Consider the following 19,072-nt stretch of genomic DNA (forward strand, 5'->3'; position numbering starts at 1 on the left):
AATGTCCCCTCTGTCCCTGTCCCCAGATGTCCAGCTCCCCGCTGTCTGTGGATGTCCCCAGCTGTCTGTGGGTGTCCCCAGCTGTCCCCAGTGTCCCCTCTGTCCCTGTCCCCAGATGTCCAGCTCCCCGCTGTCTGTGGGTGTCCCCAATGTCCCCAGCTGTCCCCGATGTCCCCAATGTCCCCGCTGTCCCCAGATGTCCAGCTCCCCGCTGTCTCTGGGTGTCCCCAATGTCCCCAATGTCCCCAGCTGTCCCCAATGTCCCTGTCCCCAGATGTCCAGCTCCCCGCTGTCTCTGGGTGTCCCCAGCTGTCCCCAGTGTCCCCAGTGTCCCCAATGTCCCCGCTGTCCCCAGATGTCCAGCTCCCCGCTGTCGAAGAAGCGCCGCGTCTCTGGGTCAGAGGCACCGACGGGCTCCAGCCGCGCCCCCGCCCCCGCCGTGTCCCCGAGCGTCACCCCGGCCAACGTGAGTGTCACCTCCCCGGGACTGCCACGGGGGGCTTGTCACCCGCTGGGGTGGCCCCGGGGTCATTGTCACCCGCTGGGGTGGCCCCGGGGTCATTGTCACTGTCTGGGGTCATCTGGGTGTCATTGTCACCTCTGGGGTGGTCTTGGGGTCATTGTCACCCTCTGGGATGGCTCGGGGATCACTGTCACCTCTGGGGTGGCCCTGGGGTCATTGTCACTGTCTGGGGTCACCTAGGTGTCACTGTCATCTCTGGGGTGGCCCTGGGGTCATTGTCACCCGCTGGGGTGGCCCCGGGGTCATTGTCACCTCTGGGGTGGCCCCAGGGTCATTGTCACTGTCTGGGGTCATTGTCATCTTCTGGGGTGACCCCGGGGTCATTGTCACTGTCTGGGGTCATCTGGGTGTCATTGTCACCTCTGGGGTCATTGTCACCTCTGGGGTGACCCTGGTGTCATTGTCACTTCTGGGGTGGCCCTGGTGTCACTGTCATTCTCTGGGGTTACCCTGGTGTCATTGTCACCTCTGGGGTGGTCTTGGGGTCATTGTCACGCTCTGGGGTGGCTCGGGGATCACTGTCACCTCTGGGGTGGCCCTGGAGTCATTGTCACTTCTGGGGTGGCTCTGGGGTCACTGTCATCTCTGGGGTCATCTGGGTGTCATTGTCACCTCTGGGGTCGTTGTCAACCTCTGGGGTGGCCCTGGGGTGACTGCCATCTCTGGGGAGCCCTTGGTGTCATTGTCACCTCTGGGGTGGCCCTGAGGTCGTTGTCACTGTCTGGGGACTCCCTGGGGTTATTGTCACTGTCTGGGGTGGCCCTGGGGTCACTGTCATCTCTGGGGTCACATGGGTGTCACTGTCACCTCTGGGGCGCTGCTGGCCATCTGGTGTCACCTGGCGTCACCTGAGTGTTACTTGGTGGCACCTGTGGGTCTCAGAGGTGGCCCTTGATGTCCCCTCCCTCTGCTCAGGGTCATTTATTGTCACCTTGTTTGTCGTGAGAGTGACATTTGTCCTTCAGGTCCTCAATGTCCCCTCCACCATGGGCAGTGTCACCTCCTGGGTGTCACCTGTGGGTCCTGGAGGTGACATTTGTCCTCAGTGTCCCCTCCACCATGGGCAGTGTCACCCACAAAGTGTCACCTGCGGGTTTTAGGGGTGACATTTGTCCCCCAGATCTCCAATGTCCCCTCCACCGTGGGCAGTGTCACTTCCTGGGTGTCACCTCTGGGTCCTGGGGGTGACATTTGTCCCCAATGTCCCCTCCACCATGGGCACTGTCACCTCCTGGGTGTCACCTGTGGGTCCTGGGGGTGGCAGATGTCCCTCAATGTCCCTTCAGTCTGCTCAGGGTCACTCTGTTAATGATGCTTTGGGGACAGTTATTGTAGTTTGATGTCCCTCTTTGTCTTGGGGGTGACATTTGTCCCCCAGGTCCCCAATGTCCCCTTCACCATGGGCAGTGTCACCTCCTGGGTGTCACCTGTGGCTTTTGAGGGTGACATTAGTCCCCAGTGTCCCCAATGTCCCCTCCACCACTGTCACCTCCTGGGTGTCACCTGTGTGTCCTGGGGGTGACATTTGTCCTCAGTGTCCCCTCCCACCATGGGCACTGTCACCTCCTGGGTGTCACCTGTGGGTCCTGAGGGTGACATTTATCCCCAATGTCCTCTCCACCATGGGCAGTGTCACCGACAAAGTGTCACCTGTGGGTCCTGAGGGTGACATTTGTCCTCAGTGTCCCCTCCACCACTGTCACCTCCTGGGTGTCACCTCCCCAGCCATTGTCACCAAAGAGTGACACCAGCCCTGCCACCCCTGTCCTGGGGTGTCCCAGCACCTAGTGGCACCCTCGGTGTCCCTGTGGTGACCCTGGCGTCCCCATGGTGTCCCCTCTGTCCCCGTGGTGTCCCTGCTGTCCCCATGGTGACCCCGGTGTCCCCTCTGTCCCCGTGGTGTCCCTGCTGTCCCCATGGTGTCCCTGGTGTCCCCGGTGTCCCCATGGTGTCCCTGGTGTCCCCATGGTGTCCCCATGGTGTCCCCTCTGTCCCCAGGGAATGGCGAAGAACGGGGCCGAGGCCGAGATCGATGAGGGGCTCTACTCCCGGCAGCTGTGAGTGACGGGGACACGGGGACAGCGGGGGACCCCGGGGGGCTTTGGGGACACCAGAGAGGGTTTTGGGGTTCCCAGAGGGAATTTTGGGGTCCCCAGGAAGAGTTTTGGGGTCCCCAGGGGAAAATTTGGGGTCCCCAGGGGGAGTTTTGGGGTCCCCAGGGGCAGTTTTGGGGTCCCCAGGGTGGATTTTGGGGTCCCCAGGGGCAATTTCCAGCTTTGAAGTTCCCAAGGGGGGGTTTTGGAGTCCCGAGAAGGAATTTTGGGGTCCCCCAGAAAGAGTTTTGGGGTCCCCAAAGGGAATTTTGGGGTCCCCAGGGGAAAATTTGGGATCCCCAGGGGGATTTTGGGGTCCCCAGAAAGAGTTTTGGGGTCCCCAGGGGGAATTTCCGGCTTTAAAGTTCCCAAGGGGGGGTTTGGGGTTCCCAAAGGGAATTTTGGGGTCTCCAGGAAGAGTTTTGGGGTCCCCAGGAAGAGTTTTGGGGTCCCCAAGGGAAAATTTGGGGTCCCCAGGGGGGGTTTGGGGTCCCCAGAGGGAATTTTGGGGTCCCCAGGAAGAGTTTTGGGGATCTCAAGGAGAATTTTGGGGTCCAAAGGGGAAAATTTGGGGTCCCCAGGTGAGTTTTGGGGTCCCCAGGTGAGTTTTGGGGTCCCCAGGTGGAATTTCAGGGTCCCCAGGGTGGTTTTGGGGTTCCCAGGGGGAGTTTGGGGTCCTCAGGAAGAGTTTTGGGGACCTCAAGGAGAATTTTGGGGTCCCCAGGGGGAATTTCCGGCTTTTAAGTTCCCAAGGGGGGGATTTTGGGGTCCCCAGGGGAAAATTTGGGGTCGCCAGAGGGAATTTGGGGTCCCCAGGGGGAGTTTGGGGTCCCCAGAAGGAATTTTGGGGTCCCCAGAGGGAATTTTGGGGTCCCCAGAAAGAGTTTTGGGGTCCCCAGGGGGATTTTGAGGTCCCCAGGGGGAATTTTGGGGTCTCCAGGGTGGTTTTGGGGTTCCCAGGGGGAGTTTGGGGTCCTCAGGAAGAGTTTTGAGGTCCCCAGAAGGGGTTTTGGGGTCCCCAGAAGGGGTTTTGGGGTCCCCAGGGGGAATTTTGGGGTCCCCAGAAAGAGTTTTGGGGTCCCCAGGAAGAGTTTTGGGGTCCCCAAGGGAAAATTTGGGGTCCCCAGGGGGGGTTTGGGGTCCCCAGAGGGAATTTTGGGGTCCCCAGGAAGAGTTTTGGGGATCTCAAGGAGAATTTTGGGGTCCAAAGGGGAAAATTTGGGGTCCCCAGGTGGATTTTGGGGTCCCCAGGTGGAATTTCAGGGTCCCCAGGGTGGTTTTGGGGTTCCCAGGGGGAGTTTGGGGTCCTCAGGAAGAGTTTTGGGGACCTCAAGGAGAATTTTGGGGTCCCCAGGGGGAATTTCCGGCTTTTAAGTTCCCAAGGGGGGGATTTTGGGGTCCCCAGGGGAAAATTTGGGGTCGCCAGAGGGAATTTGGGGTCCCCAGGGGGAGTTTGGGGTCCCCAGAAGGAATTTTGGGGTCCCCAGAGGGAATTTTGGGGTCCCCAGAAAGAGTTTTGGGGTCCCCAGGGGGATTTTGAGGTCCCCAGGGGGAATTTTGGGGTCTCCAGGGTGGTTTTGGGGTCCCCAGGGGGAGTTTGGGGTCCTCAGGAAGAGTTTTGAGGTCCCCAGAAGGGGTTTTGGGGTCCCCAGAAGGGGAATTTTGGGGTCCCCAGGAAGAGTTTTGGGGACCTCAAGGAGAATTTTGGGGTCCCCAGGGGAAAAGTTGGGATCCCCAGGGGGATTTTGGGGTCCCCAAAGGGAATTTTGGGGTCCCCAGAAAGAGTTTTGGGGTCCCCAGGGGAAAATTTGGGGTCTCCAGGGTGGTTTTGGGGTCCCCAGGGGGAGTTTGGGGTCCTCAGGAAGAGTTTTGAGGTCCCCAGAAGGGGTTTTGGGGTCCCCAGAAGGGGAATTTTGGGGTCCCCAGGAAGAGTTTTGGGGACCTCAAGGAGAATTTTGGGGTCCCCAGGGGAAAAGTTGGGATCCCCAGGGGGATTTTGGGGTCCCCAAAGGGAATTTTGGGGTCCCCAGAAAGAGTTTTGGGGTCCCCAGGGGAAAATTTGGGGTCCTCAAAGGGAATTTTGGGGACCTCAAGGAGAATTTTGGGGTCCCCAGAGGGAATTTTAGGGTCTTATTGGGGCTTTTGGGGTCTCCACAGATTTGGGGTTTTTTATGGACTTAAGAAGATCCCGTAAATCGTGATTTCCCCATAAATTCGGGGTTTTTTAATGAATTTTGGACATTGATTGTTACATATTTCAGCTGGAGTTTCTCCTCCACCCTTGAGGGTTTCCCCTCGGGGTTTTTTTGGGGTCTCATTGGGATTTTTGGGGTCCCATCGATGGTTTTTTGGGTCTCCACAGATTTGGGTTCTTTATGAACTTAGAGATCCCATAAATTCGGGATTTTTTAATTAATTTAGAGCATGAATTGGTACTTAATATAACTGAGGTTTCTCCTCCACCCTTGAGGGTTTCCCCTCGGGGTTTTTTGGAGTCTCATTGAGATTTTTGGGGTCTCATTGAGATTTTTGGGATCCCCACAAATTTGGCTTCATTGAGGGTTTGGAGGAGCCCCGTAAATTGTGATTTCCCCATAAATTCAGGATTTTTTAATGAATTTTGAACATTAATTGTTACATATTTCACCTGCAGTTTCTCCTCCACCCTCGAGGATTTCCCCTCGGGGTTTTTTTGGAGTCTCATTGAGATTTTTGGGGTCCCATCGATGGTTTTTTGGGTCTCCACAGATTTGGGTTTTTAATGGACTTAAAGAGATCCCGTAAATCGTGATTTCCCCATAAATTCGGGATTTTTAATGAATTTTGGCCTTTAATTGTTACACACTTGACCTGAGGTTTCTCCTCCACCCTCGAGGGTTTCCTATTGGGTTTTTTGGGGGTCTCATTGGGATTTTTGGGGTCCCATCGATGGTTTTTGGGGTCTCATTGAGATTTTTGGGGTCTCATTGAGGTTTTTGGGGTCTCCACAGATCGAGGTTCTTTAAGGGTTTCAAGAGGTCCAATAAATTGGTGTTTCCCATAAATTCGGGGTTTTTTAATGAATTTGGAATATTAATTGTTACATATTTCACCTGGAGTTTCACCTCCACCCTCGAGGGTTTCCCATTGGGTTTTTTGGGGGTCTCATTGGGATTTTTGGGGTCCCATCGATGGTTTTTGGGGTCTCATTGAGATTTTTGGGGTCCCCACAAATTTGACTTTCTTAAGGGTTTCGAGAGGTCTGATAAATTGGTGTTTCCCATAAATTCAGGATTTTTTAATGAATTTTGAACATTAATTGTTCCATATTTCACCTGCAGTTTCTCCTCCACCCTTGAGGGTTTCCCCTGGGGGTTTTTTTTGGGGTCTCATTGGGATTTTTGGGGTCTCATTGAGATTTTTGGGGTCCCTAAAAATTTGGCTTCATTAAGGGTTTGGAGGAGCCCCGTAAATCGTGATTTCCCCATAAATTTGGGGTTTTTTAATGAATTTTGAACATTAATTGTTACATATTTCAGCTGGAGTTTCTCCTTCACCCTTGAGGATTTCCCCTCGGGGTTTTTTTGGGGTCTCATTGAGATTTTTGGGGTCCCATCGATGGTTTTTGGGGTCTCCACAGATTTGGGGTTTTTTATGGATTTAAAGAGATCCCGTAAATCGTGATTTCCCCGTAAATTTGGGATTTTTAATGACTTTAGAGCATTAATTAGCACACACTTGAGCTGGGGTTTCTCCTCCACCCTCGAGGGTTTCCCATCGGGGTTTTTTTGGGGTCTCATTGAGATTTTTGGGGTTTCATTGAGATTTTTGGGGTCTCATTGAGATTTTTGGGGTCTCCACAGATCGAGGTTCTTTAAGGGTTTGGAGAGATCCGATAAATTGGTGTTTCCCATAAATTCAGGATTTTTTTAATGAATTTCGAACATTAATTGTTACATATTTCACCTGCAGTTTCTCCTCCACCCTTGAGGATTTCCCCTCGTGGTTTTTTTGGGGTCTCACTGAGATTTTTGGGGTCCCCACAAATTTGGCTTTTTTAAGTGTTTGGAGGAGCCCCATAAATCGTGATTTCCCCATAAATTCAGGATTTTTTAATGAATGTTGAACATTAATTGTTACATATTTCTCCTGGAGTTTCTCCTCCACCCTTGAGGGTTTCCCCTCGGGGTTTTTTGGGGGTCTCATTGAGATTTTTGGGGTCCCATCGATGGTTTTTGGGTCTCCACCGATTTGTTTTTTTTATGAACTTAGAGATCCCATAAATTCGGGATTTTTTAATTAATTTAGGGCATGAATTGGTACTTAATATAACTGAGGTTTCTCCTCCACCCTTGAGGGTTTCCCCTGGGGGTTTTTTGGGGTCTCATTGAGGTTTTTGGGGTCCCCACAAATTTGGCTTCATTAAGGGTTTGGAGGAGCCCCGTAAATCGTGATTTCCCCATAAATTCGGGGTTTTTAATGAATTTTGAACATTAATTGTTGCACACTTCACCTGAGGTTTCTCCTCCACCCTCGAGGGTTTCCCATTGGGTTTTTTGGGGGTCTCATTGGGATTTTTGGGGTCCCACCGATGGTTTTTGGGGTCCCCACAAATTTGACTTTCTTAAGGGTTTGGAGAGGTCCGATAAATTGGTGTTTCTCATGAATTCAGGATTTTTTAATGGATTTTGAACATTAATTGTTACATATTTCACCTGGAGTTTCTCCTCCACCCTTGAGGGTTTCCCCTGGGGGTTTTTTTTGGGGTCTCATTGGGATTTTTGGGGTCCCCACAAATTTGGCTTCATTAAGTGTTTGGAGGAGCCCCATAAATCGTGATTTCCCCATAAATTCAGGATTTTTTAATGAATTTTGAACATTAATTGTTACATATTTCACCTGCAGTTTCTCCTCCACCCTCGAGGATTTCCCCTCGGGGTTTTTTGGGGTCTCATTGGGATTTTTGGGGTCCCATCGATGGTTTTTTGGGTCTCCACAGATTTGGTTTTTTTATGAACTTCGAGATCCCATAAATTCGGGGTTTTTTAATTAATTTAGAGCATGAATTGGTACTTAATATAGCTGAGGTTTCTCCTCCACCCTCGAGGGTTTCCCCTCGGGGTTTTTTGGGGTCTCATTGAGATTTTTGGGGTCTCATTGAGGTTTTTGGGGTCCCCACAAATTTGGCTTCATTAAGGGTTTGGAGGAGCCCCGTAAATCGTGATTTCCCCATAAATTTGGGGTTTTTTAATGAATTTTGAACATTAATTGTTACATATTTCACCTGCAGTTTCTCCTCCACCCTCGAGGGTTTCCCCTGGGGGCTTTTTGGGGTCTCATTGAGATTTTTGGGGTCTCATTGAGGTTTTTGGGGTCTCCACAGATCGAGGTTCTTTAAGGGTTTCAAGAGGTCCGATAAATTGGTGTTTCCCATAAATTCAGGATTTTTTTAATGAATTTTGAACATTAATTGTTACATATTTCCCCTGGAGTTTCTCCTCCACCCTTGAGGGTTTCCCCTCGGGGATTTTTTGGGGTCTCATTGAGATTTTTGGGGTCCTCACAAATTTGTCTTCCTTAAGGGTGTGGAGGAGCCCCGTAAATCGTGATTTCCCCATAAATTCAGGATTTTTTAATGGATTTTGAACATTAATTGTTACATATTTCACCTGGAGTTTCTCCTCCACCCTTGAGGGTTTCCCCTGGGGGTTTTTTTGGGGGTCTCATTGGGATTTTTGGGGTCCCATCAATGTTTTTGGGGTCTCCACAGATCGAGGTTCTTTAAGGGTTTCGGGAGATCCGATAAATTGGTGTTTCCCATAAATTCAGAATTTTTTAATGAATTTTGAACATTAATTGTTACATATTTCACCTGGAGTTTCTCCTCCACCCTTGAGGGTTTCCCCTCGGGGTTTTTTTGGGGTCTCATTGGGATTTTTGGGGTCTCCACAGATTTAGGTTCTCTAAGGGTTTGGAGGAGCCCCGTAAATCGTGATTTCCCCATAAATTCGGGATTTTTAATGAATTTTGGACATTAATTGTTACACATTTCCCCTGGAGTTTCTCCTCCACCCTTGAGGGTTTCCCCTGGGGGTTTTTTGGGGTCTCATTGGGATTTTTGGGGCTGTTTTTCCCCAGGTACGTGCTGGGCCACGAGGCCATGAAGCGGATGCAGACCTCCAACGTTCTGGTGTCGGGGCTGCGGGGGCTGGGCGTGGAGGTGGCCAAGAACCTGGTGCTGGGAGGGGTCAAATCTGTCACCCTGCACGACCCCCAGCCCGCGGCCTGGGCCGACCTGGCCTCCCAGGTGGGGGTTTGGGGGGGTTTGGGGTTTTTTGGGGGGTTTTTTTTGGGTTTTTTTGGGGCCTTTGGGGAGATTTTAACCCAGATTTTAATCAGAAATTCTGATTATTGACCTTGTTTCGGTGCCTGAGTTTTTTGGGTTTGGGATTTGGGAAGGTTCAGGGGGGATTTTGGCATCTCAGGTGGGTCTTTTGGGGTTTTGGGGGGGTTTTGGGGTTTTTGGGGGGTTTTTTTTTAGGGTTTTTTGGGGGGTTTGGGAGATTTTAACCCAGATTTTAATCAGAAATTCTGATTATTGACCTTGTTTCGGTGCCTGAGATTTTTGGGGTTGGGATTTGGGAAGGTTCAGGGGGGATTTTGGCATCTCAAGTGGGTCTTTTGGGGTTTTTTGGGGATTTTTGGGTTTTTTTGGGTTTTGGAGGTTTTTTTTTGGGGGGGGTTAACCCAAAATTTTCTTTAATGACCTTGTTTCGGTGCCTGGGTTTTTTGGGGTTGGGATTTGGGAGGGTTCAGGGGGGATTTTGGCATCTCAGGTGGGTCTTTTGGGGTTTTGGGGGGTTTTTTGGGTTTTGGGGTTTGGGTTTTTTTTTTTTTTTTTAGGGTTTTTTTTGGGGGGTTTTGGGAGATTTTAACCTGAAATTCTCATTATTGACCTTGTTTCGGTGCCTGAGGTTTTTTGGGGTTGGGATTTGGGAAGGTTCAGGGGGGATTTTGGCATCTCAGGTGGGTCTTGGGGTTTTGGGGGGGTTTTGGGGTTTTTTGGGGGGTTTTTTTAGGGTTTTTTTTGGGGGGTTTTGGGAGATTTTAACCTGAAATTCTAATTATTGACCTTGTTTCGGTGCCTGGGTTTTTTGGGGTTGGGATTTGGGAGGGTTCAGGGGGGATTTTGGCATCTCAGGTGGGTCCTTTGGGGTGTTTTTGGGGGTTTTTTTGTGGGTTTAGGGGGGTTTTAACCCAAAATTCTCATTAATCAGCTTGTTTCCCTGCCTGAGTATTTTGTGGGTGGAAGGGAAATTCTGAGGGTGGGTTTGAGGAAGGTTTGGGGTTGGTTTTGGGGGGGTTTGGAGCGTGTTGTGGGGATTTGGGGTGTTTTGGGGGTTTATTTTGGGTGGTTTTGGTGTTATTTGGGCTGTTTTTGGGGTTCCTGACCTGTGTTTCCCCCAGTTTTACCTGTGGGAGGAGGATGTGGGGTGTTTTTGGGATGTTTTTGGGGTTATTTGGGATGTTTTTGGGGATGTTTTGGCTGTTTTGGGGGTTCCTCACCTGTCCTTTCCCCAGTTTTACCTGCGGGAGGACAACGTGGGGTGTTTTGGGGATATTTTGGCTGTTTTTGGGGTTCCTGACCTGTGTTTCCCCCAGTTTTACCTGCGGGAGGAGGACATGGGATGTTTTGGGGGATATTTTGGGTGTTTTTGGGGTTCCTGACCTGTCCTTTCCCCAGTTTACCAGCGGGAGGAGGATGTGGGGTGTTTTTGGGGTTATCTTAGGTGTTTCTGGGGTTATTTGGGGTGTTTTTGGGGTTCCTGACCCCGTTTCCCCCAGTTTTACCTGCGGGAGGAGGACGTGGGGTATTTTTGGGGATATTTTGGGTGTTTTGGGGGCTCCTCACCTGTCCTTTCCCCAGTTTTACCTGCGGGAGGAGGACGTGGGGTGTTTCTGGGTTATTTTTGGTGGTTTTGGGATATTTTGGGGGTTATTTTGGCTGTTTTTGGGGTTCCTGACCTGTGTTTCCCCCAGTTTTACCTGCGGGAGGAGGACATGGGATATTTTTGGGGATATTTTGGGTGTTTTGGGGGCTCCTCACCTGTCCTTTCCCCAGTTTTACCTGCGGGAGGAGGACGTGGGGCGCAGCCGGGCCGAGGCCACGCTGCCGCGTTTGGCCGAGCTCAACTCGTACGTGGCCGTGAGCAGCACCCGGGAGCCGCTGAGCCAGGAGCTGCTGGGGACATTCCAGGTAACTGGGGACACCTGGGGACAGGTGTGTTCACCTGGGGACAGGTGTGCTCACCTGGGGACAGGTTAGGGTTAGGGAGAGGAGCTGCTGAGCCAGGAGCTGCTGGGGACATTCCAGGTAACTGGGGACACCTGGGGACAGCTGTGTCCTTTGGGGACAGGTGTGTCCTTTAGGGGACAGGTGTGTGCTCACCTGGGGACAGGTGTGTCCTTTGGGGACAGGTTAGGGTTAGGGACAGGAGCCACTGAGCCAGGAGCTGCTGGGGACATTCCAGGTAACTGGGGACACCTGGGGACAGCTGTGTCCTCTGGGGGACAGGTGTGTCCTTTGGGAGACAGGTGTGTCCTCCTGGGGACAGGTGTGTCCTTTAGGGGGCAGGTGTGTACTTTAGGGGACAGGTGTGTCCTTTAGGGACAGGTATGTCGCCTCTGACAGGTGTGTGCTCACCTGGGGACAGGTGTGTCCTTTGGGGACAGGTGTGTTCATCTGGGGACAGGTGTGTCCTTTGGGGACAGGTGTGTTCACCTGGGGACAGGTGGCCCAGGTACATGCCCAGGTGTCTGAGCTGGGTGGCCCAGGTGGATGTCTCAGGTGTGTACCCAGGTAGCCAAAGTGGGTGCCAAGGTGTGTCCCAGGTAGCCCAGGTGTGCCCAGATGCATACCCAGGTGTGCCCAGGTGTCCTAGGTGTACCCAGGTGTGTCCCAGGTAGCCCAGATGTACCCAGGTGTGCCCCGGTGCATACCCAGGTGTGTCCCAGGTGTGACCCAGGTGTGTCCCAGGTGTGCCCAGGTGCATATCCAGGTGCATACCAAGGCGTGGCCAGGTATCCCAGGTGTGCCCAGGTGCATGCCCAGGTGTGCCCAGGTATCCCAGGTGTGCCCAGATGCATGCCCAGGTGCATGCCCAGGTGTGCCCAGGTGTGTGCCCAGGTGTGTGCCCAGGTGCCCTCTCCCCACAGGTGGTGGTCCTGACCAACTCCCCTCTGGAGGAGCAGCTCTGGGTGGGCGATTTCTGCCACAGCCAGGGCATCAAACTGGTGGTGGCCGACACCCGCGGGCTCTTCGGGTGAGCGCGGGGCTTTGGCTGGGGGCATTTGGGGTGGGGTCCCTTTGGGTGGGGTCCCTTTGGGGTGGGGACATTTGGGTGGGGGCATTTGGGTGGGGGCATTTGGGGTGGGGTCCTTTTGGGTGAGGAACTTCAGGGCGGGGTCCCTTAGGGGTGGAGAACTCTGGAGTGGGATTTTGGGGTGGGGTCCCCTTTGGGTGGGGTCCTTTGGGTGGGGTCCTTTGGGTGGGATTTTGGGGTGGGGTCCTTTGGGGTGGAGAACTCTGGGGTGGGGTCTCTTAGGGGTGGGATTTTGGGGGTGGGATCCCTTATGGGTGGTGGGATTTTGGGGTGGGGTCCTTTGGGTGGGGGTCCCTTTGGGGTGGGGTCCTCTGGGTGGGATTTTGGGGTGGGGTCCTTTGGGGTGGGGTCCCTTTGGGGTGGGGAACTCTGGAGTGGGATTTTGGGGTGGGGTCCCCTTTGGGTGGGGGCATTTGGGGTGGGGTCCTTTGGGTGGGATTTTGGAGTGGGGTCCTTTTGGGTGAGGTCCCCTAGGAGTGGAATTTTGGGGTGGGGTCCTTTGGGGTGGGATTTTGGGGTGGGATCTCTTAGGGGTGGGATTTTGGGGTGAGATCCCTTATGGGTGGTGGGATTTTGAGGTGGGGACATTTTGGGGCGTGGTCCCTTTGGGGCAGGGTCCCTTTGGGGTGAGGTCCCTTTGGGGTGAGGTCCTTTTGAGGTGGGGAACTCTGGAGTGGAGTCCCTTTGGGGCGGGGTCCCTTTGGGGTGGGATTTGGGGTGGGTCTTTTTTGGGGTGAAGGGGTGGGATTTTGGGAGGTCCCTTTGTGGGTGTGGATTTTTGGGGTGGGATCCCCTATGGGTGGTGGGATTTTGGGGCGGGGTCCCTTAGGGGTGGGGAACTCTGGAGTGGGATTTTGGGGTGGGGTCCTTTTGGGGTGGGGTCCTTTTGAGGTGGGGAACTCTGGAGTGGGGTCCCTTTGGGGTGGGATTTTGGGGCGGGATCCCTTTGGGGTGGGGTCTCTTTGGGGTGAGGAACTTTGGGCCGGGGTCCCTTAGGGGTGGGATTTTGGGGTGGGATTTTGGGGTATGGATTTTGGGGTGGTCCCTTTGGGGGTGGGATTTTTGGGGTGGGATTTTGGGGTGGGATTTTGGGGTGGGTCTGGTTTTGGGATGTGGATTTTTGAGGTGTGGAGTTTTGGGGTGTGATTTTGGGGTAGGATTTTGGGGTGAATCTGTTTTGGGGTAGGATTTTGGGGTAGGATTTTGGGGTGATCCCTTTAAGGGTGGGATTTTGGGGTGTGGATTTTTGGGATGGGATTTTGGGGTGATCCCTTTCAGGGTGGGATTTTTGGGGTGTGGATTTTGGGGTGGTCCCTTTGGGAGTGTAGATTTTTGGGGTGTAGATTTTTGGGATGGGATTTTGGGGAGGTCCCTTTGGGGGTGGGATTTTGGGGTGTGGATTTTTGGGATGGGATTTTGGGGTGGTCCCTTTTAGGGTGGGATTTTTGGGGTGGGATTTGGGGTAGGATTTTGGGGTGGTCCCTTTCAGGGTGGGATTTTGGGGTGGTCCCTTTCAGGGTGGGATTTTTGGGATGGGATTTTGGGGTGATCCCTTTCAGGGTGGGATTTTTGGGGTGTGGATTTAGGGGCAGGATTTTGGGGTGGTCCCTTTCAGGGTGGGATTTTGGGGTGATCCCTTTGGGGGTGGGATTTTGGGGTGTGGGATTTTGGGATGGGATTTTGGGGTGTGGATTTTGGGATGGGATTTTGGGGTGGTCCCTTTCAGGGTGGGATTTTGGGGTGATCCCTTTCAGGGTGGGATTTTCAGGGCGGGGGCTTTTGGGCAGACCCTTTGGGGTCCCCACGCTGACCCCCCTCTCGCAGGCAGCTGTTCTGTGACTTTGGGGACGACATGGTGGTGACAGACCCCAACGGGGAGCAGCCCCTCAGTGCCATGGTGTCCATGGTCACCAAGGTACGGGAGGGGACAGCCTGGTGTCCCCAGGTGTCCCCAGGGGAGGGGACAGCTCTGGGGTGTCCCCAAGGGAGGGGACAGCCTGGTGTCCCCAGGGGAGGGGACAGCTTTGGGGTGTCCCCAGGGGAGGGGACAGCCCTGGGGTGTCCCTAAGGGAGGGGACAGCCCTGGGGTGTCCCCCACATGGGTGCTTTGGGGTGTTCTGTCCCCCTCTGTGTCCCTTTGTGTCCCTCTGTGTCACCACTGAGGGCTTTCTGGGTGCTCTGGTCCCCTCAGCACCCTCTGTGTCCCCTCTTTGTCCCCTCAGAGGTGACCTGGTCCCCACAGCACCCTTTGTGTCCCCTCAGCACCCCCTGTGTTCCTCAGGGGTGGCCCCAGAGGGGTTCCTGGGTGTCCCTGTCCCCTCAGCACTCCTTGTGTCCCCCATGTCCCCTCTGTGTCCCCTCATCCCACCCATGTCCCTTCAGGGGTGTCCAGGGGAGGTCCCTGGTGTCCCTGTCCCCTCTCACCCCTGCTGTGTCCCCAGGGAGGGTCCCTGGCTGCCCCTGTGTCCCCTCTCACCCCTGCTGTGCACCAGGGGAGGTCCCTGGGTGTCCCTGTCCCCTGTGTCCCCTCAGGGGTCCCCAGGGGAGGTCCTTGTCCCCTCTCACCCCTGCTGTGTCCCCAGGGGAGGTCCGTGGGTGTCCCTGTCCCCTGTGTGCCCTCTGGGGTGTCCAGGGGAGGTCCCTGAGTGTCCCTGTCCCCTCTCACCCCTGCTGTGTCCCCTCAGGGGTGTCCAGGGGACGTCCCTGGGCGTCCCTGTCCCCCGTGTCCCCAGGGAAGGTCCCTGGGTGTCCCCTGTGTCCCCTCTCACTGCTGTTGTGCACCAGTGGAGGTCCCTGGGTGTCCCTGTCCCCTGTGTCCCCTCAGGGGTGTCTTAGGGAGGTCCCTGAGTGTCCCTGTCCCCCGTGTGCCCTCTCACTCCTCCTGTGTCCCCAGGGAAGGTCCCTGGGTGTCCCCTGTGTCCCCTCTCACCCCTGCTGTGTCCCCAGGGGGTGTCCCTGGGTGTCCCTGTCCCCTGTGTCCCGTCTCACCCCTGCTGTGTCCCCAGGGAAGGTCCGTGGGTGTCCCTGTCCCCTGTGTCCCCAGGGGAGGTCCCTGGGTGTCCCTGTCCCCTGTGTCCCCAGGGGGGGTCCCTGGCTGTCCCCTGTGTCCCCTCTGACCCCTGCTGTGTCCCCAGGGGTGTCCAGGGGATGTCCCTGGGTGTCCCCTGTGTCCCCTCTCACCCCTGCCATGTCCCCAGGGGTGTCCAGGGGAGGTGACCTGCCTGGACGAGGCGCGTCACGGCTTCGAGACAGGTGACTTTGTCACCTTCACCGAGGTGGAGGGGATGGAGGAGCTGAACCGCTGCGGGCCCGTGGAGATCCGGGTGCTGGGTGAGCCCCGGGGGCGGTTTTGGGGTGCCCCCCTCACCTGGGGGGGTCTCTGGGGGAGATGGGGCCCTTTTTGGGGTCTCCCACACACCTGGGTCCCTTTTTTGGGGGTACCCTGGAGCCAGGGCCCATTTTGGGGGGTTCTCAGTCACCTGGGGACTGTTCTGGACGTGAGTTTGAGGTACCTGAGGTCCTTTTTGGGGTGCCCCACACACCTGGGTCCCTGTTTTTGGGGTGCCCCAAACACCTGGGTCCCTTTTTTGAGGTGCCCAAACACCTGGGTCCCTTTTTGGGGTGCCCCAAACACCTGAGTCCCTTTTTGGGGGTCTCCCACACACCTGGGTCCCTGTTTTTGGGGTGCCCCACTCCCCTCAGCCCATTTTTGGGGTGCCCCACACTCCTGAGCCTGTTTTCGGGGTGCCCCACACACCTGGGTCTCTTTTTTGGGGTGCCCCACACACCTGGGCCTCTTTTTGAGGTGCTCCACACACCTGGGTCCTTTTTTGGGGTGTCCTGGAGCCAGGGTCCCTTTTTGGGGGTTCTCAGTCACCTGGGGACTGTTCTGGACGTGAGTTTGAGGTACCTGAGGTCCCTTTTTGGGGTGCCCCACACACCTGGGTCTCTTTTTTTGGGGTGCCCCAAACACCTGGGTCCCTTTTTGGGGTGCCCCAAACACCTGGGTCCCTTTTTGGGGTGCCCCATTTACCTGAGTCTCTTTTTTTTGGGTGCCCATATACCTGTGCCCCATTTTTGGGGTCTCCCACACACCTGGGTCCCTTTTTGGGGTGCCCCACTCCCCTCAGCCCATTTTTGGGGCGCCCCAGACCCCCGTGTCCCTCCGTGGGGTGCCCAGGTGACCCCCAGTGCCCCCCCGGTGACCCCGCGGTGTCCCCAGGGCCCTACACCTTCAGCATTGGGGACACCAGCGGCTTTGGGGACTACGTGCGGGGTGGCATCGTCACCCAGGTCAAGATGCCCAAGCACATCCACTTCGTGAGTGGCACTGGGAGCACTGGGAGGGACTGGGGGGAACTGGGAGGGACTGGGGGGCACTGGAAGGGAACTGGGAGGGAACTGGGAGCACTGGGAGAGACTGGGGGGCACTGGGAGGGAACTGGGAGGGAACTGGGAGGGAACTGGGAGGGAACTGGGAGCACTGGGAGAGACTGGGGGACACTGGGAGGGAACTGGGAGAGACTGGGAGGGACTGGGGGGCACTGGGAGGGAACTAGGTGGCACTGGGAGGGGACTGGGGGAACTGGGAGGGGATTGGGGGACACTGGGAGGGACTGGGGGACACTGGGAGGGGACTGGGGGACACTGAGAGGGAACTGGGAGGGGCTGGGAGAGGATTAGGGGACACTGGGAGGGGATTGGGGGACACAGGGAGAGGATTGGGGGAACTGGGAGAGAACTGGGAGCACTGGGAGGGGATTGGGGGACACTGGGAGGGAACTGGGAGGGACTGGGAGGGGATTGGGGGAACTGGGAGGGACTGGGGGACACTGGGAGGGAACTGGGAAGGACTGGGAGGGGATTGGGGGACACTGGGAGGGAACTGGGAGGGACTGGGGGGAACTGGGGGGCACTGGGAGGGAACTGGGGGGCACTGGGAGGGGATTGGGGGAACTGGGAGGGAACTGGGAGAGGCTGGGAGGGAACTGGGGGACACTGGGAGGGGACTGGGGGAACTGGGAGGGACTGGGGGGCACTGGGAGGGGATTGGGGGACACTGGAAGCACTGGGATTGACTGGGAGGGGATTGGGGGGCACTGGGAGGGAACTGGGAGAGACTGGGAATGACTGGGGGGCACTGGGAGGGAACTGGGGGGCACTGGGAGGGAACTGGGGGGCACTGGGAGGGAACTGGGGGAACTGGGAGGGGATTGGGGGGCACTGGGAGCACTGGGAATGACTGGGAGGGACTGGGGGGCACTGGGAGGGGATTGAGGGACACTGGGAAGGAACTGGGGGAACTGGGAGCACTGGGAGGGACTGGGAGGGAATTCAGGGACACTGAGTGGAGTGGGGTGCTGCTGGGTTAAACTGGGTTATACTGGGCTGTACTGGGTTATACTAGTTTATATTGGGTTGTACTGGTTGTACTGGGTTATACTGGGCTGTACTGGGCTGTTTTGAGTTATACTGGGTTTTATTGGATTACGTTGAGTTATAGTGGGTTATACTGGGGTGTACTGGGCTATACTGGGTTTTACTGGATTATGTTGGGTTATACAGGGTTATACTGGGGGGTGCTGGTTTATATTAGGTTGTACTGGGTTATACTGGGCTATACTGGGTTATAGTGGGTTGTGTTGGATTGTACTGGCTTATACTGGGCTATACTGGGCTATACTGGGCTGTACTGGGTTATACTGGGCTGTACTGGGTTATAGTGGGCTATACTGGGCTGTACTGGGCTATACTGGGCTGTACTGGGTTATACTGGGCTGTACTGGGTTATAGTGGGCTATACTGGGCTGTACTGGGCTATACTGGGCTGTACTGGGTTATACTGGGCTATACTGGGCTGTACTGGGTTATACTGGGCTGTACTGGGCTATACTGGGCTATACTGGGCTGTACTGGGTTATACTGGGCTATAGTGGGCTGTACTGGGTTATACTGGGCTATACTGGGTTATACTGGGCTATACTGGGCTATACTGGGCTATACTGGGCTGTACTGGGCTATACTGGGCTGTACTGGGTTATACTGGGCTATAGTGGGCTGTACTGGGCTATACTGGGCTATACTGGGTTATACTGGGCTATACTGGGCTATACTGGGCTATACTGGGCTGTACTGGGTTATACTGGGCTATACTGGGCTATACTGGGCTATACTGGGCTGTACTGGGCTATACTGGGCTGTACTGGGTTATACTGGGCTATACTGGGCTATACTGGGCTATACTGGGCTATACTGGGCTGTGCTGGGTTATACTGGGCTATACTGGGCTGTACTGGGCTATACTGGGCTATACTGGGCTGTACTGGGGTATACTGGGTTATACTGGGCTATATTGGTTTTCATTGGCCTGTTTCGGGTGCGGTGGTTTGTTCTGGGTTTTCCTGGGCCGTAGTCAATTATACTGAGTTGTACTGATTCATACTGGTTTGTACTGGTCCATACTGGTCTATAGTGGTCCATACTGGTTTATACTGGTCCATACCGGTTCACTCCCCCGCTGTGTCCCCTCAGAAACGGTTGCGGGACGCTCTGGCCGAGCCCGAGATGATGGTGACGGATTTCGGCAAGGCCGAGAGGCCCCCGGTGCTGCACTGGGCGTGGCAGGGCCTGCACCGCTTCCTGCGGCAGCACGGCCACGCCCCGCGGCCCCGCCACCAGGTGGGGACACCGGGGACAGCGGGGGCAGCAGGGGGTGGCAATGGCGGGGCTGGTGGTGGCCACCGTGACCTGCCCTGTTGTGGCCGCCACTGTCACCAGTTGGTGGCTCTGGGGACACTGAGGGGGTTGGGGACATTGAGGAAGTTGGGGAGGGACATTGAGGGTGTTGGGGACATTAAGGACATTGAGGACATGGAGGGTGTTGGGGAGGCCATGACCTGTCCCAACACAGTGTTGCTGAGGCCTTGTCACCAGCTGGTGGCTCTGGGGACATTGAGGCTGTTGAGAGGCCACCATGATTTGCCCCATCATGGTCGCCCCTGTCACCAGCTGGTGGCTCTGGGGACATTGAGGGTGTTGGGGACATGGAGGTCACCAGGCTCCCCACCAGAATTTGGGGACATCAGAGGGGTTGG

General features: G+C 55.4%; 1 protein-coding gene across 2 annotated transcripts in view; it reads left to right on the plus strand.

Moving 5' to 3' along the window:
• The first annotated feature begins 319 nt into the window (after positions 1-319).
• The window catches only part of UBA1 (ubiquitin like modifier activating enzyme 1), a 44,052-nt gene continuing 25,299 nt past the window's right edge, over positions 320-19,072 (plus strand). For both annotated transcript variants that reach the window (XM_066340192.1, XM_066340193.1), the window contains exons 1-9: positions 320-466; positions 2,522-2,580; positions 8,734-8,902; positions 10,718-10,852; positions 11,812-11,918; positions 13,803-13,893; positions 15,176-15,308; positions 16,201-16,298; positions 18,510-18,656. In XM_066340192.1, coding sequence (XP_066196289.1) covers positions 356-466; positions 2,522-2,580; positions 8,734-8,902; positions 10,718-10,852; positions 11,812-11,918; positions 13,803-13,893; positions 15,176-15,308; positions 16,201-16,298; positions 18,510-18,656 — 1,050 coding nt within the window. In that variant the 5' untranslated portion in view covers positions 320-355. The remainder of the gene's footprint in view (positions 467-2,521; positions 2,581-8,733; positions 8,903-10,717; positions 10,853-11,811; positions 11,919-13,802; positions 13,894-15,175; positions 15,309-16,200; positions 16,299-18,509; positions 18,657-19,072) is intronic.

This window comes from Sylvia atricapilla, unplaced genomic scaffold (assembly GCF_009819655.1).
Source record: "Sylvia atricapilla isolate bSylAtr1 unplaced genomic scaffold, bSylAtr1.pri scaffold_135_arrow_ctg1, whole genome shotgun sequence".
NCBI classification, from domain to species: domain Eukaryota; kingdom Metazoa; phylum Chordata; class Aves; order Passeriformes; family Sylviidae; genus Sylvia; species Sylvia atricapilla.